Source organism: Mustela erminea, chromosome 17 (genome assembly GCF_009829155.1).
Source record: "Mustela erminea isolate mMusErm1 chromosome 17, mMusErm1.Pri, whole genome shotgun sequence".
NCBI lineage: Eukaryota > Metazoa > Chordata > Mammalia > Carnivora > Mustelidae > Mustela > Mustela erminea.
The window spans coordinates 59,296,530-59,310,119 of record NC_045630.1 but is presented as its reverse complement, the minus strand read 5'-3'; the positions used below and the strand labels follow the sequence as shown (position 1 = coordinate 59,310,119).

Sequence of the window (13,590 nt, the reverse complement as noted above, 5' to 3'; positions counted from 1 at the left end):
TTTCAGTTAAGGTCATGATCTCAAGGTTGTGAGATCAAGCCCTGCATGGAGCCCCACATTGGACTCTGTGCTGGGTTTGGAGCCTGCTTAAGATTCTCTCTCTCCCTCCCCCTGCCTTTCCTCTTAAAAAAAGAAAGAAAGAAAGGGACAGAGAAAGAAAAAAAAAAAAAGAAATCCATACCTAAATGCACTGCAGTGACAGTCTAACACTTAAAAGAAAAACAATCTTGAAGAGACAGATGGAAAAGATCACCTACTTTTATTTAAAGGTTTATTTGTCAGAGAGAGTGAAAGAGCACAAGCCAGGGGAGCTGCAGGCAGAGGAAGAAGCAGCCTCCTCACTGAGCTCCTTGCCTAATACGGGCCTCAATACCAGGACCCTGGAATCATGACCTAGAGTTGAAGGCAAAGGCATAACCAACTGAGCCACCCAGGCATCCTGAAAAGATTACCGACTTAATGGCAGATGACTTCTGAACAGAAACAATGGAAATCAGCAGACCATGGGATACTATCTTCAGAGCAATGAATGAAAGTAACTGTTGATTCTGAATTGAAGACTAAGCAAAACTATCACTGAATAATAAGGGCAAAATATATTTCAGATTTAAAGAAGAAAGTTTATCATTAACAATCCTTTATTAAAAGAACTTCGAAGGTGTTCATTGGGTAAATGGAAAATGACCCCCAAAGGAAAGTCTGAGAAGGAAGAAGAAATGGTTAAAAAATAATAATCTGAAAACCATGTGGCTGATTCTAGCTTTATTCGAGGGAGGAGGCAAGCTTAGAGTCCCCCTACTCCTCCACCATCCACAATGTGTCTGATTGTAAACAACCTGGGCTTAAAACAGCAGCAGCAGAAGAATTCATAATAGCATTTTGGCCAGACAGGAATAGAAGGTAGAGATGTTTTTCTCACAATGGACTGTCCTGCACGCTCACTTTGGAGACCAGTAGTGTGCACTATACATTGACAGCTGTTCAGCTACAGCGGAGAGCAATCCTTGCTATAACCAATTCAGAATTTTTCTTAGAAAGATGAGCCATACCATAAAGGATTTATGAGTCGGGGATAAGGGGGAAAAAGAGCAGGGCACTCCAGACAGTGAAAACAGCAAAGGTTCAAAATAGAGATGAGCACAGCATAGCCTGTTCTTACTCTAATAATGTATTTTATATCATTTCATATAGTCTTTTCAAATTTCTAAGACAAAAACAGAACAAACCAAAACAGCACCTCCAAGAAGCAATAGCATGAGTACAGCAACAGTGGAAGACGTCAGAGATTAGGACCTTGGGCAGGTCCCTTAACTTTCCGAAGGCGTATGCCTCTGTTGCAGTATGCAATACTTATCCTTCCAGTATCACTAAGATATTTTGATGATAAATGAAAAAACTCAAAAAGGGAATGTTCCAGCTATGATGTCTTACCCGTGACTGATTACCAGTCACTGTACTGGGTACTGGGGATACAGAATAAAGGGGACAAAGTAAGTCAGCGATCAGACCACAGTGTGATAAGTACGGTGACCTCTGAGGCGTGCACTGGGGGGTGAGCAACCCAAAGCTAGTAGCAAAGGCATGCTTCTCTCCTGCCTTTTCACATCATTAACAATGATTCTGACAGGACAAACTACTGATGGTCATCGCAGACACACTAAGCACTTGGGATAGTCATCACAGTGAGTTTCAGATCTATCAAAACAATCACCTTCAAGAGTTTTATTATTAAAAGATTCAAAATAAATTTAACCAAAGCATCCCAAGAAGGAGTCAAATCATTTTTCTTCATACTAATTAAAATTCACCACAGAAGGCTAGTCTGGGCATTTTGGATCCATAAAAATCAGTATAATCAGAGTTTTCCTAAAACACGGGAAAACAATTTCTCTTGCTTCATTCAAAAGCACCTAAGAGTAATGGTTCCATATTATCTACATTCATGCTGGAACTCTCCAAGTGTAACTTAAGAGAAGAAAAAAATATTTCAAATGCCCATTCTTTTTCTGGACTCTACACAACATAAAATCAAACACATTTTGCATAAATTAATTCAATGATCAGTGACATATCTTTCCTACTTTTTCTTTCCCTTTAAAAAAAAAAAAGATTTTATTAGTTTTGACAGAGAAAGAGTGCATGAGAAGGCAGAAGAAGGGGGAGCAGGCTCCCTCCTGTGCAGGGAGCAGATGTGGGACTTGATCCCAGGACCCTGGGGTCATGACCTGAGCTGCAGGCAGATGCTTAACCGACTGAGCCACCCAGGCACCCCTTTTTACTCTCTCTACTTCACTATGAAGTGTTTAGTGCATTAAAAGTTCATCATTGGTTGTTCTGGGTATTTGGCCAATTCAGGCCTATCAATGCACAAATCCTTCATCTAAGAAAATAACTCCTGAAAAAGTGCACACAGAATGTTCTGGGAAAAAAAAAAGGCAATTCCTTCTCTTTCTACTATATACCTATAGTAGTAATAGGAGATCAGTGCTGTTAACTCTCCTCTTTTGAATTTCTTAATTTATCCTCAACACACACTAGTCACATATATAGGGTAGATATTACATACTCCCAAGAACACAAAGTCCAAATACATTCACATATGACTAAACAAAATTTCATATTAGCTGCAAATGACAATAAAATACAAGGATGGTTTTTAAAATTGCCATATGTGTTTAAATTAAAACATTTCTAGCAGTGGTAGAATGTTTTTAGTTATTTCCTTAATATTCCAAAGGACTTGAAGTCTTTATGGTCATATGAATATAAATTTCCCCAGCTATTTAAAAAAATGTGTCACTTTAACTGAAAACGACTACAAACAAATGTACGTTTTGCTTGCCATACTGGCTTCAATATATTAGCTAACAAGCAGGTTTGTTCTTTATTTCACTGATAAGAGATAAGAATGCATTATGACATTTACTACTAACCAGAGAATAGAGAGAAACACCAACAATGATTTAACAGCCGTCTCTGGTGGTCCCTTTGATAAACGCCTACAGCACTTACAAACCAATTTAGCCTTATTTACACAGTTTTCTTCTGTACACTATTTGTTTGGGATTATATTCATTTTTCCTGTAAGCTCCTTGAGGGGAGAGGCCTTATCTTAAATAATGCCTCTGTATCCCAACCAGCTCAAAAATAAAGCTGCGCGCACATTTACTGATAAGTGAACAGCCACAGTGTAATAGACATTTTCCACAAATTGGGAGATGTTAGGCAATTAGGAGAAAATTAGAATTGGATAAAGTCGCCTACATGGAGGAATAGTCCGGTTCAACACAAGGACAGGGGACAAGACCAAAAAAGTCACTTTGAAATAACATGTTCGGGACCGGAGCAAATGACTTTATATAGCATAATTATTTTCAGAAGGTACAACAGCATTTATCACACGATTATTGCTTAGCTTAAAAATCCACTGGGGTGGGGGTGGGTGGGTCTTACATGTGATGCTGTATTTTGTACTATCCCTTGATGCATGTTCCTATAATGATCTCATATCCTTGAAAAGTACCTTATTCATGCAAGTATGGAAAGAGCTATACTATTCAAAATCCAAAATAAAATAAAAACAATGTATTTTTCCACCCACTCTAGGTTAACACACAGCGTGTGGCTAATAAAAACAGAGGTCATCCTCTGTCTTACTTTTCATTCACTGAAATGACACACTGAATGACAGGAATCTTCTTAGAGTTCCTGCTAGAAGCATTCAGTTTCAGAACTTGACTTTAGGATCGCCTTTAACCAAATTTTTCATCGTTTCCCCTGACCTTCCTTTAATCTCCCAATTAAATCATGCATCAATTCTGTTTTTTTAAAACGCCGGTTACAACGCAAAATGAAGTTACTCTCATTTCCGCCAGCAGCAGCCTCACACGGTTTACCATTTTCAGTGCACGATACTAGGAAGGACAAAAGCACACTCTGAAACACCTTCTCAGCTTTTTCGAACAATAGTCTCTTACTAGAATTTCTTCTCCTTTCACGTAATTCTATTAAGTTTCTGTGCTCCCCCGGTCTCCCAAGATTAAAGAATCTGTTTATTCCAGCCGCCAACACTTCAGAGGTGAGCTCCTATATTCTCCCTCATCCCTTTTGTGTAAGAACACCAAAGCGCTCATATTTTATTTTCCCATCCTTATGACCGAGGGCTTGGGACTCCAAGACTGGAGTCTGAGTTCCCTAAACACCTAGACAACTGCCCAGAGAGATCTGGGCAGCCCACTAAACTTGGTACCCTCCAGCCCCTTCAAAGCCAGACAGAAAACCAGCCAAGGCCCTATTTACAAGTCATGAAGGTTAAAAACAAAAACAAAAAACAAACAAAACCCACAAAATCAAAACAAACAAACAAACAAAAGAGGGAAACAAACCAAAACAAAACCCATTTCCACAAAGAAACTCACACACACACACACACACACACACACACACACACACACATTGTACTCTTTCAGAAGGTGGGAATACAAATTGATCGGGTCCTTTTGGTTTTCAAGAGTTTAAACACCAGGGACATCCGCATCCAGATAAAAACTCCAGAGGGCAATTTGATCAAAGACACAGAAAATCCTTCCTTCAAAGAAATGCACCGTGTGACACTCCAAGAAGGAGGAGAGAGATTTAAAGTAAAACCTGCCCTGCACGATCACCACTGACTCGAGGCAGAGAACGAACAGCCGCCGGCTTCCTCCGGCTTTTCAACGTTTTGCCGTCACCCCAGGGCCACCGAGGCTGTCCGGGGAATTCTCGCGCTCATCCCTCCCGAGGAGTCTCTGGGCGGCAGGAACTCGTCCACACACACACACACACACACACACGCACACACACACATCCATCTCTACTACCACTGCCCCCTCCATTCCCACCTTCCCCCTGCGGTGCCCACGACCCAAAATGGGACGCGGTGTCACAAAAAGCCAAGTCATGGGGCCATGCAGGGGGGTGGGGGTGCAGAGGGCTGAAAGGGCCAGAAGAGCGAGGGGGGAAGCGGAGGTAGGCGCCGGCTCGCCCGCGGCCGCAGAGCGGACGCCCGGGTGGGGACACGGCATGCCGAGGGCCAAAGACAGCACTCGGGGATGCCCACTCTGCCCTGGCCGCTGCCTCCCTGCCCTCCGTGCGCCCATCCTCCCCGGGGGGACCACCCCGAGGACAGGGCTCCCCGTACAGCCCCCGCCCTCGCCCTCGCCCTGCGGGGGAAAGCGGCGAAACGGGGCTGCAATGAAAAAGGGGGCTGAGCGGCGGGCGGGGGGCTCGCCGGCTCCAGGTGGAGACCGAGCCGCGGCGGCCGCTCGGGGGATCGAGGGGAGGGGGGCGGCGGCCCGGCGGAGGGCGAAGCGGGGGTCGGCCCAGGGTCTCGCCCCCGCCGCTCCCGGGGGAGGCTCGGGTTACTCACGTTCTCCGTGTCCCGCTCGTTCACCGTCGGCAATGGCGTCCGGGCCGACATTTTGTGCGGGCGGCGGGGTCGGGCCGGGGTCTCGCCGGCCGGGCTGGGGTGCGGGCCCGGGGGCGAGCGGAAGGGGGTGCGGGCGCGGGGCCGGGCCGGGCCGAGCGGCTCCCGCAGGCCGCGGGGCGGTGCAACAAGCGGCCCCGGCGGGGCGAGGGGGAGGAGGACGCGGAGGAAGGGGAGGGGGAGCCGCTTCCCGCGGCGGCGCCGGCGGGGGACGCGGGCAGGAGCGAGGGCGGGCTCCGGGCGAGGGCGGTTGCCCGGCGCGGGCCGGGCGGCGAGGCCGGCGGGATGCGGCGCCGAGGGGAGGGGTGGGGGTGGGGGGGAAGGCGGGGAAGGGGAGCCGGGGCAGGCGGGGGGGCGGCGGCCGGGCCCCGCTAGGCTGCCCGGGCCATGGCTGAAGGTGAGCTCGCCCCGCAAATCACTGCCCGGCTCGTCCCGGCGAGCGCGGCTCGGGCCCGGGAGCCGCGGCCCTGACAGCGCCGCCCGCGCCGCGCCCCGCGCCCCGCCTCAGGTGTGCGGCGCCGCCCGGCCGAGCCGCAGCCACGCGCCCGGGGCCCAGCGGCGGCGGCGCCCCGGCTCCCGGCGCGCCCGTCCCGGCTGCTCGGCGCGCTCGCCGCCGCCGCCGCCGCCGCCGCCGCGCCTCAGCCGGAGCAGCGGCCCGAGCCGGCAGCGCGCGGAGCGGCGGGCGCGGCACGCAGCGCCCAGAGGCACTTGGCGGCCGCCGCCGGGTGGGCGGGCGCCAGCCGAGGGGGCCTCTCCATTCATTCCCTCATTAGGGATGCGGGGCCGCTCCTCCCCCTCCTCGCGCGCGCTCTCGCCCGCCGGCCCCGCTGTTTATTTTTGTTTCTCGCCCCACCCGCGGAGTACGGTCGTCTGAGAGCCTCGGGTGCCTTTTATTTGTATTCGTGTTTGGGTTTTGCCGGGCGAGGGGAGAGGGCGCTGGTGCAATTAAGTGGCCCCCTTTTGTCCGTCTCCTCGGCAAGAATGGGTGCGATCCCCCGCCGCCCGTCCCGGTCTCGGGACTTTTCCCAGGCTTAAATTCGGCTCCCCCGCCCCCGTGCCCAGGCTTGCTCAATTCCTGTCCTCCCCAGAGCCCCTTCTCAGCCCCCTTCTCCAGGGAGCCGTGGGGTCAGGGTCGCCCTAATAGTTGGGCAAACGGCACAAAAGCCCGTGGAAGCGCCGGCAGCCCCGCCGGGGTGCAGAGGGCTCGGGCGCGGCAGCTCGCCGAGGTGCCCGCGAGGCGCCGCCTCCTTGGGAATGGGGCGGCAGAAGAGATCGCCCGGCGCCCACCGCAGCACCCCCGGAGCGGCTGAGACCGGGAGTCCCAACGTCTACACTGACTGATCGTCACTTCCTGGGACACAAGGAAGTGTCACTTAGGAGAGCTGGTTCGGGGAGGGTGGAGAGCCGTCTTTGATTCCGGCCCAGTCCTACCTCCTCCAGGTGGCTTCCTCACCCGCCCGCCCACCTGCCACTTAAATATCCTTTAGACCTCCCCGTATAAGGCACGGTCAGGGCCCAATAGCCCTTTTAAAAGCAATGCTACTTCTTTCTGTCTTATCTGGGAGCTTAGGTTTTGCACGTTCAGCCTCTAGGACAAAAACCTTATCATCTCTCTATTCTTTGCAGTATTTCTTTTTCACTTCCTTTCATGGGTGGGCAGGAAGATAAAAGGAGCAATGATAGAAGGAGGTAGATCCAATTTTCGAGCTTCTTTCATAAGCCTCCAGTGGGAATCTTAAGATGATGGGAAAGTCCTCCTCTCTCCTGAAGATCATCCATTTGAAGAATCCCTGTGCCAGATGGTTTTTATCCTGACTCATTAAAGGTTGTTTCTGAAAATTTAACACTTGACCCTTAAAACATGTTCCGAAAGTCCTAAAATAGCAAATGCAAAGATACTCTGGGGAGGGGTGGGGGAATTCTCATCCCGTAAACAGTCACTTCTTGAACACCATCTAGGTATTTGTTTCTTTAGCAGTTTATCTTGTAAACACTTCTCAATTTCACAAGGCAAATAAAAATCACAAGATCCCTTGGGCTTTCTTCCCCCACTCCTCAAACAAAATGCAGACTTTAGAACTGCAAGGCTGCATCCTGAATTATGGTGTACAGCTGGGAATGCCAAGCTCTCACCGTCCCTCTGCGGAGATCCTGAATCACCAAGGTGGACTGAAGTGGCCAGGACAGAAGCCTGTCCTTCTTTGCTCAGCGACAGCCACTGCCGCCTATAGGGGCTGCTGCTGCTGCGGTGTCAGCGGGACCCCTGACTGTTGCATCCTCTGGAGTATCCAGTGTTAAAACATCCCGGGTCGGCGTTGGAAAAAACAAGGATCCGTGAAGCAGTGCTCAACTCTACTGGGGTATGAATCTTTCCTTCAGCCAGTACCTTGGATTTTGCTTTTTGGTGCCCATTCACATAAGATCCCATCTTTATCCTTGTATTAACCCAGGCAGATACGTATTTCCCTGTTAAAGTCCATGCACCTGACTTATTCAGGATCACAGTCGCGCTGGATTGATGGTGCGCAGAAGAAGATAACCGGAATGCACGGTAGTGGTACTGCTCAATCATGCACCAGTTACCGCACCCACAGGTCCCCCTCCATGAGGTTCTTTATACCTGTAAGGTGTAATCGTCATTAGAGACAGAGCTCAAAGGAGAGCCCAGGATTTCTGGCACAGTGGCTTGCAAGGCTTTCAAGTGTCTGTTAAAAGTCATGGGCAATCCCTTCACTGGGTTTGCCCCACTGGGCTCGTATATTGAAACTTGCTGAAAATCATGTAGTAATAGGAAGGGATACTGATTTTCAAGATCAACCCATAAAGAAAGTTTTAAAACAGTGGCCCTACATACAAAGGAAGTCTTATTGGGTGGATAACTCGAGTTCAGATGCTGGCTACCGAAAATGTCAAGAAACAATGTCATCTCCCACAAATGGCATTCAAATAATCCTCACTCGCGCCTACAACTTGAGGCTTGGTATACAATGAAAATTCACTTGACATAGGTTAGAAAAAAGTCATTGAGTCATTGAAGGTGTGCACCGATTCTCCTCCCCTTAACCTGGCAGGAGGCAGTGGTGTGAATGGATTACAATTTATTTAGCTATAGTTCTTAGCAACGAGGATGCTCATGGGCAACATTTCCTTGTGCTCTCCATATAGCTCCTTGTCCCTGTGACAGTGAAGACCTGACTAAAGAAGTATTTTAAGGCTCTGAGTAATTTTCTTTAGGATTATTAACCAAACGTGGCATGTTTAATTCAGAGGTTTCTAACTTCAGGTATTAGGGTACCAAAGGCTTCAGAAAAACATTGAAAGTACTGAGAAAACAAAAGAAAAATAAAGATCGCAAGATTCTAAACCTCTCCTGAAGTGTGTTAAAAGAACATTGTCCATCAGCGGCGCCCCCAGAGTGCAGTTTTCTAAAACTACACAACCCTATGCAGTAGGTAGCAGCCACGTGGGGCTACTGAGCTCTTGACATGTCATTTTATTTTGAATTAACTTTAAATACTTTAAAAACTGATACTGGATTCGGTGATTGGGGAATTTTAAATTGTTAGAAAAAAAACTTGGATACACGAACCTTTCAAGGAAATATTTTTTTTAAAGATTTTATTTATTTTAGAAAGAGGCAGAGAGAGGGAGAGCGAGCATGCATGAGAGTGGGGAGGGGCAGGAGGAGAAAATCTTCAAGCCAAAGCCGTGTTAAGCACAGAGCCCCATGCAGGGCTCGATCTTAGTCTCACAACCCTGAGATCACTACAGCAGCGAAAACCAAGAGGCAGACATTTAATTGATTGAGCCACCCAGGTACCCCTCAACTAAATATTCTGAAATCTAAATGTAGCTCAAGTATTTCTGATGAAAATTCATCACCTGAATTGAGATGTGCAGTAAGTACAAAATGTATACCAGATTTTTATAGACTTAGGAAAGAAAGAGTGCAAGAGATCTCTTTAATAAATGTTATATTGATTACATGTTGAAATGCTAATGTTTTGACATGTTGGGTTAAACAAAATATATCAAAATTAATTTCAACTGTTTCTTTTTACTTTCATAAATGTCAAGACTCAAAAATATACAACATATTACATACGTGACTTAAACCATCTCTCTTTTGGATAACACTTCTCCAGTTGCTGAAGAATCAAAAGCCTTGATTAGAAGCTATTAATAATTCCCTCTTTGACTCAACAAACATAGTACCACTCTACCACATACCAAGCGCTATACTGTTCAAAGAGAATACTCCTCCCTAATAGTCACTAGCAGTTCTCATTCTTTTTACAGAGCTAAATGAAAAATATGGTAAATTCATACAAATGAGTGTTAAGAGATCACAGTCATTTGTAAACAAAGAATTTGTCAAATGTGACAGATTTAGCAGAGTTCATAATAAACTCACAAAACTGTACATTTCTTATATCATGTTCCCTAAACGTAGTATCTGATAGACTTGGCCAGTCAACAGCTATTTACTATTGAGAACATATTTCGTTTCAGTAAGACACAAGGCTATCTACGATCTTTCCTTTAATCCACAGAGAACTACAGAAAGGGCAGTTCAGTAACGTAACAAAGAGTTGTCCCAGCTAAAGAGAAATATGGTTAATGTCCATCAGGAAAAGAACAATCAGTTCTTTTAAAAAATAAATAAATAAATAAATAAGTAAACAAAAGGTCCTGCTTGTGCTCGTTCTCCTGTGGTTAACAAGGTAAATTTTTATTGCGTGTCAACAGTCAAAACGTAAAATGTAGAATCACTGAAATGGAAATGGACCTCAAGAGAAAAAGATGCATTTTATCTTAAATCTGTGTACGTCTGCTGACTTTTGCATTGTATCCATGGTCCTAGAAGGTCGGAAGAAGGACTGATCAAACACACTATGCTTGCCTTCACAGCTGTCTGTGTCAACCCTGGTCAGCTCATGGGGATTTGAGGTTGGGCAACTCCACAAGTCACAAACGTCATCTCTGTCTACACAGTAGACAGAGGCTGGGCAGCAGCAGCGCAGCGCACTGCTTGGAATTCCCAGAACACGCCATACTGTCCCACTCCGCGGCACCTCTGTGTCATCTCTTCTCTCTTCTGGGAATGTCCTCCCCTCTTTCCTGCCTGATGGACTCGGAACTGGCCTTTAAGAACCTTCTCTTGGAAGCCTTCCATGACTTCCCTGCCCCTCCCCACACCTACGGAGTTAATTAATCACTTGGCACTGCCTCCAAACCCTGAACATTGTCCCGCTGTTACTCCCCCTGCATCCTGTACCTGGCTGGTCCCCCACTTGAATGTGAGCTGGGTCAAGGAAGGGAATAGGTCTTCTAAAAAAAATTTATTTAAGTCTAGTTGGCACACAATGTTACATTAGTTTCAGGTATACAACACAGCAAGTCAAATTCTCTATACATTTTGCTGTGCTCGCCACAAGTGTAGCTCCCATCTGTCACCCTACAACCCTTTACTGTATCATTGACTATATTCCCTAAGTTGTGCCTTTTATTCCCATGACTTGGGAATATGTTTACTTAACTCTCTTTGCCCAGGGCCGAGCACAGAGCATGGCAATTAGAAGATACACGATTTCCTAAATGACTTTTATTGACTTGTTTCATGCTTGACATTTTCTTGCATTTCCGCATTCTTTTGAATTCTAAGAAGCATCATATAGGAATTGAAATTTTATTATAGGAGAATCGCTAAAGTTTGTATCTAAAGGCTATCAGAGTAGATAAGAGGTCTCATAGTATATAAAATATCTTTCCAATAAATGTTATTGACTGGGTAGCAAAGTGACTCTGTTCGGTCTTCTGTAGAGTAATAGCTTCACATAGTACTGCTAATTTTATTACCCTGTGATTTTCCTGTAATCATTCATTATGAACCATACACAGGAGCTGATGATCACTGCTATTTCAACAAAACAGTCTTCTAAATGAGTGTTTGCGTAAGCCAAGGTGCAGTGATAGCACAGACTCACTTGGTCAGGAGAAAGCCCTTCAAAGGTAGGTGAAGAAATTCAAAGTGGAATGATACAACAACAGGATGCCAAAGGCAACAGGGCTTGTGGATCAGCCCCAGGAGGCGTCGTCAGGAATCAGGTGGCTCTTCCTCTTAAGCAACAGCCTTTCAGCAGGCTGAGTGTCACGCCATTAGCTGGCATCGCAAACTGGGACAGCCAAACAAAGGACAAGACACGTGCAAGTGATTACCGGTGGTGAGTTACACTTTGGTCCTTGGCAACATTGAAAAAAATGCAGATAAAAATCAGCGCTAATAGTATCATGTTCAAATAAAAGGACATTGGTTACGTATAAACTCATGTGGGTGGAGCTACACCCACATCACAGTACCTTCCAAACTATAGTTTTGTAATGCCGCATGGGAAGCAAAACAATCCTTTGAAAGTCTTATGGAAACCACCCTAAAGTAAGAGTCGGGTTCTTTCCCTTGGCATGTGCATCTACAAATTGAACGTAATGTAATTCAACACCCTTTTAAACAACGCTGTAATTTGATGATCTGATTTCATGGACAGCATACTGAATGAACTGTCCTCTTATATTTTTGTACTTATTTCAGTAGCCTAAAAATATCAGTTTTATCATTTCTTTTCACAAGCTTTATGTGATCACTTCAAATGGTTTTTTCTATGTTAAGTGCTCTACGATATACATTTTGATGATTTTCTTCCTTTCCTACAGAAACACTGACACCATTTGTTACTTTGCTTTTCACTCATTCATCCATTTAAAAATATTGAGCCCCGCACTATTCTTAGCTCTTCAGAAAGAGCAGTAGACAAAATAGACAAAAATCCCCACCCACATGAAGTTTACATTTTGATAAGCACTTTCAGTGTCTAGACAGTTCAAAACCAGAGGCCCCCATAACACAAATAACATTTTATGTCCTGTGTTGGTTATTTTTCTCTTTTAACACACATAAGCACCCAGATTTAATTTTTTTAAAAAGTAATGAATTGCAGTAGCTTGATCTGTTCTTCAATCCACAGGTAATTGCTTTCTCTCTTAATATTTTGGCTTTTCTCCAATAAGCTTTTATATAAACAGCTTCAACTGGTTCCACAAGTGGGTAGGGCACTTTAAGACCATAATAAAGATGCCTTCCTGACCCGGTGACGTGTACTGGATCTACGTTCTGTAATACTATCCCAGCTTTATTGTACTGACACCAATGTACCTCCGACATTATATCATTATGAACTACTCTACCTCCAGTCACTGCTAGTTTTCTTCCTATTTCCATTAGCCCCAGATCAACTGTCAATATTTTGATAGTTCAGCAAGATCTATATAATAAAGAGGAAACTATATTTATAACCACTTTAGCTGTACCTTTTTTTTTTTTCAGCTTAAAGAACAGTTTTGGAAAGTTCTTCCGTGTCTGTCCTATAAAACGTAAGCCCCCCGTTACTCACTGTGGTGGTGTATTTCGCTTTGCCTTCAGAGCTCTCGTAATAATAACACCAGGGAGGCCCTGTGAGTGGTCTTTACAGTGCTGTATCTCCAGAGCCTGCTACAGTGCCTAAAATATGGAAGTTACTCAATTAACATTAATTGAAGAACGAATCACAGATTTCATAATTTCTCTGAATTTGAATATAGGCTTTCAGACCCCCAATTTCAGACAACCTTTGTATACTGCCACTCACAGTGAAGGACCTGGTTTAAGTGTCCCTTAATCTTTCCAAACTGGCTCTCCATCCCCATCCCTTGGGCATTTGCCCCGCATTGCTGTATTGCTCCATTGACGAGGCTCCCAGATTAACTTTTTCCACTACTTGCCACTATCTTCTTATTCTCATTCATACCTTTTCTCATTCTAAGGTATCCCAATTCCTAAAGTTATAAATGCTTCTTCTAAAAAGTATTAAAATCATGTACTATACATCTCAGATTACCATGGCTAGAATCCAGGTTTACTTATATGTGAAAAAAAAATGTATTCTTTTGTCATACTTTTTTAAGATTTTATTTATTTAAGAGAGAGAGACAGACAGAGATAGTGAGAAAGAGCACAAGCAGGGAGGAGAAGGAGAAACAGGCTCCCCATTGGGCAGGAAGCACAACACGGGGCTCGATCCCAGAACCCCGTG

General features: G+C 45.6%; 1 protein-coding gene across 6 annotated transcripts in view; it reads right to left on the bottom strand.

The window, feature by feature from the left end:
• Nucleotides 1-5,724, bottom strand: part of MARK1 (microtubule affinity regulating kinase 1) — a 114,937-nt gene extending 109,213 nt beyond the window's left edge. For 2 of the 6 annotated variants that reach the window (XM_032318183.1, XM_032318184.1), the window contains exon 1: nt 5,408-5,708. In XM_032318183.1, coding sequence (XP_032174074.1) covers nt 5,408-5,458 — 51 coding nt within the window. In that variant the 5' untranslated portion in view covers nt 5,459-5,708. Of the gene's footprint in view, nt 1-5,407 lie in introns of all 6 variants that reach the window. The other 4 variants (XM_032318186.1, XM_032318187.1, XM_032318185.1 and 1 more) reach the window with 4 other exon arrangements.
• Nucleotides 5,725-13,590: the final 7,866 nt, after the last annotated feature.